The sequence below is a fragment of the Vollenhovia emeryi genome, unplaced genomic scaffold, assembly GCF_000949405.1.
Source record: "Vollenhovia emeryi isolate VEMERY1.0 unplaced genomic scaffold, V.emery_V1.0 DF942417.1, whole genome shotgun sequence".
Classification (NCBI taxonomy): domain Eukaryota; kingdom Metazoa; phylum Arthropoda; class Insecta; order Hymenoptera; family Formicidae; genus Vollenhovia; species Vollenhovia emeryi.
The window spans coordinates 1-3,818 of NW_011963949.1; the positions used below are offsets into that span (position 1 = coordinate 1).

Genomic DNA, 3,818 nt, shown 5'->3' on the forward strand with positions numbered 1-3,818 from the left:
TTATTTTGGTCCTTCGAGCCGGATACGGCGTTAGGTGCGCTCGGAAGTGTAATTTCGAAATAGTAATCGAATGACCTGATGCGTCAGCGAGTGCCTGTCGGCACTGTTAAAAAAGGCGAGTTATTTATTACTACCTTTTTCGCAGATTGTTTGCTTATAACTATTCAATAAAGGGAAGAGCGCGGCGTGGACAGCAACATGGATGAGTTGCCCGCTCAAATCTCGTTGCAAATGAATAGATTCCTCATGATCCAGAATGCCGTGGAAGACGCAGAGGATCACCCCTCTGCCACCATCTCTCGCAACTTGGTGTCGACCAGACTGGACGTTCTGGAATCCAACTGGAACAAGTTCCAAGAGGAGCACGAGAGGCTCTGTCGAGTACACGCGGGACGCCTTACTGACGAGTCGTATATAAGGTCCCGGACATACGAGAGATGTCAGGAATTTTATGTACAAGCAAGGTCCATATTGCTTGACCAACAAGACTCAGTGGAAGCATCAAATTCCTCTGCGCGCTCGTGTGGCCCTCCATCGTCTGAAGGGCGATCTGGCACACGGCTAAGGAGCTTACCAAGAATTAGCTTGCCGACATTTTCCGGAGAGTTTCATGCATGGAAGGACTTTAGTGACCTGTTTACGTCGATGGTGGGAGAAAATCCCGAGCTAACAAACGTTGAGAAGATGCAGTATCTAAAAACGTGTCTCGCTGGGGACGCGGCTCGACGCGTCGCTAACCTTAAAGTCACTAACGCCACTTTCAACCTTGCATGGAAAACTTTGGAATCGCGGTATGACAACAAACGGATACTGATCGCTGCCCAAGTGGATAGCCTCCTCGATTTGAAGCCCATCAAGTCGAAATCCGCGCAGGACTTGAATGACATGATGATTACTGTCACCCACGCATTAGGCGCTCTCGAGGCGTTGGACTGCCCCGTGAAGGAGTGGGATGCATTCTTGGTACGGATGTTGGCTCGATTGCTAGACGAAGACACACGCGAAGACTGGAACATCCACTTGGGATCGTCTACTGCTTCTCCTACTTTAAAAGCATTTGAGGAGTTTGTGAATAGCCGCACGCAAGCGTGGGAGAAGCGTTCTTCTGAACAGGGCAAGCCCACTAAAGATAAGAAACGAACATCTTGGTTGTCGGGTAAGGCAGATGTAAGATCTCGGAGTTTAGTCGCGACGGCTTCAACAGCTAAAGGTGGGATAGAATGTCGGTTATGCAAAGCCGCTCACTACTTGTCCAATTGCTCTACTTATTTGTCGTACGCGCTTGAACGTCGTAAACGCACCGTTATTAGATTCCATCTTTGCTTCAATTGCTTAGGGAGTCATGGAGTTGGTCGTTGTCCAAGTTCGCATCGCTGTAGAAAATGTGGGAGCAAGCATCATACTACCTTACATGACGACCGAAGGACACAATCGAAAACCGCTACCAAAGCCGATCCAGATGTTTCGACCGTTAGTGAGTCGCCCCCGCTTGTGCCTACCTCAGAGCAGAAGTGACTAGAGGCATCTTGCGCGAATCACACAGAATGTGCCATCGGGCATCGACCGTTAACACTGCTCGCAACGTGTCAAGTCAAACTAAAATCCCGCGATGGTAAATTCAATTCTGTCCGCGCACTCTTAGATCCGGGATCTGAATTATCCTTTATAACAGAGGAGTTAGTGCGTTTGTTGAGCTTACCGCGAAAAGCCGCTATGATTCCTCTACTCGGTATAGGCGGAACTGGCGCGGGACGCACTAAGGGCCTCGTTTATCTCGAGCTTTATTCGGTATCGGAGATCTCCAAGTCTTGCACCCTACAGGCATACATTCTGCCACGGTTAACTTTTCAAATTCCATCATTTGAAGTAACCAACGATTCTTGGAGGCACCTTCGAAACTTACCACTAGCCGATCCGAATTTCAATAAACCCGGTCCGATTAATATCATCATTGGCGCGGATTGTTACGGTCAGATCATTAAGCCTGAAATAATAAGAGGTGACGCGGCGTCACCGATTGCACAGTTAACTTTATTCGGATGGGCGGTGTCCGGACCCGCTACACCTGCGGCGTATGATCGCGAAAGCGGTAATTATCACTGTCACATCGATCGCGACTTACAAGATCCCTTAACACGCTTTTGGAGACAGGAAGAGATACCGAATTCGACCGCGAAATCATTGAGCCCTGCTAATGCTGATTGCGAGGATCAGTTTAGTTCCACCGTTTCGCGAGATCCGAACGGTCGATATATAGTTCGTCTTCCGTTGAAATCCCCGGCTACCTTATTAGGCGATTCAGCTCAAATCGCTCTCCGATGCTTGGCGCGACTTCGTAAACGATTTGAAAGGGAACCATCCTTACGCAAGCTCTATACAGACTTTCTGTTAGAGTATCAATCGCTAGGCCATATGGTACCGGTACCTGAATCTGAGATCAACCACTCTCCCGTCTTTTATCTGCCTCATCACGGTGTCCTACGCGATATTAGTCAAACAACGAAACTACGCGTCGTATTTAACGGGTCGAGTTCGTCAACGAGTGGAGTGTCCCTCAACGACATTTTGCACGCGGGAGTCAAATTACAGACAGACATCCTCGACGTATTGCTATGGTTTCGGTCACCTAAAGTCGTCTTTTCATCCGACATAACGAAAATGTATCGACAGATACTGGTCCACCCAAGTGATCGAAATCGGCAACGCATCTTCTTGAGTTGATTATGCTGGACCCATAAGTATAAAAGCTTGGCGAGGGCGGGCGGCCAAAGTATACAAAGGATACCTGGCGATCTCCGTGTGGTTCTCCACCTCCGCTGTCCACCTCGAAGTGGTAATAACAGATTACACCACGGAAGCCTTTATCGCCGCATTTAAGCGTTTTACCGCTCGGCGCGGGGCCTGTGCCACCTTACACAGCGATTATGGTTCCAACCTGGTAGGAGCCGATCGCGAATTGAGACGACGCTTCGACGCGGCCTCTAGGGAGCTAAAGGAATTGGCAAGAATGCTCACAAATCTCGGGACTAACTGGCGTTTCATCCCACCCGCCGCGCCTCATTTCGGAAGTAAATGGGAAGCCGCGGTCAAGACGACTAAATTTCACCTGCGCCGAGTCATCGGAGACTCAGTGCTGACATACGAAGAGCTGACAACCCTCACGTGTCAGATAGAGGCCATCCTTAACTCCAGGCCATTGTGTCCTATGTCAGAGGACGCCAACGACTACGCTGCCTTGACCCCGGGTCATTTTCTCATAGGCGAAGCTCCAATCGTGATCCCCGAGCCAAATCTCAGCGATCAGCCCAGTTCGCGTCTCACAAGGTGGCAACTCCTTCGGCAAAAAGTTGAACACTTTTGGAAAAGATGGCAAGCCGAGTGTCTTCAACGCTACAAGGCGATCTCAAAATGGCATCATCCATCTAGAGAGATCCGAGAAGGGTCCTTGGTCTTCCTTACGGACGAGCGCTACCCTCCAGGCAATTGGCCACTTGCATTGGTCCAACAGTTGCACCCTGGCCAGGACGGCTTAACCAGGGTCGTCACCGTACGAACAGCCACTGCCACCTTCAAACGACCTATAACGAAAATTTGCATTCTGCCTGTAGATCCAGAGCCAACAACATTCGGGAACTTCGTCCCCGAAGGCGGGCGGAATGTTCGGTCATCGACGACGCCGAGTGAGTCGACATTGAGCGCCTGACCCGTGCGTCATCCGATCGGGTAGATGCAGTAGGCGTCGGGGCGACTCGACTCCCTTCCCCCCTTGTTTCTAAGCGGGCCGGTCGTCGTTATCGGGTGCGCATGCCCTTTTCCTT

General features: G+C 50.3%; 1 protein-coding gene across 1 annotated transcript; it reads left to right on the forward strand.

The window, feature by feature from the left end:
* Positions 1–198: 198 nt before the first annotated feature.
* Positions 199–1,515, forward strand: LOC105568923. The gene has a single exon (XM_012025001.1). The coding sequence runs from the start codon at positions 199–201 to the stop codon at positions 1,513–1,515; it is 1,317 nt and encodes a 438-aa protein (XP_011880391.1).
* Positions 1,516–3,818: the final 2,303 nt, after the last annotated feature.

Bases quoted from the DNA above. Each gene is read 5' to 3' on its own strand.
- LOC105568923 (XM_012025001.1), top strand. From the start codon at position 199: ATGGATGAGTTGCCCGCTCAAATCTCGTTGCAAATGAATAGATTCCTC.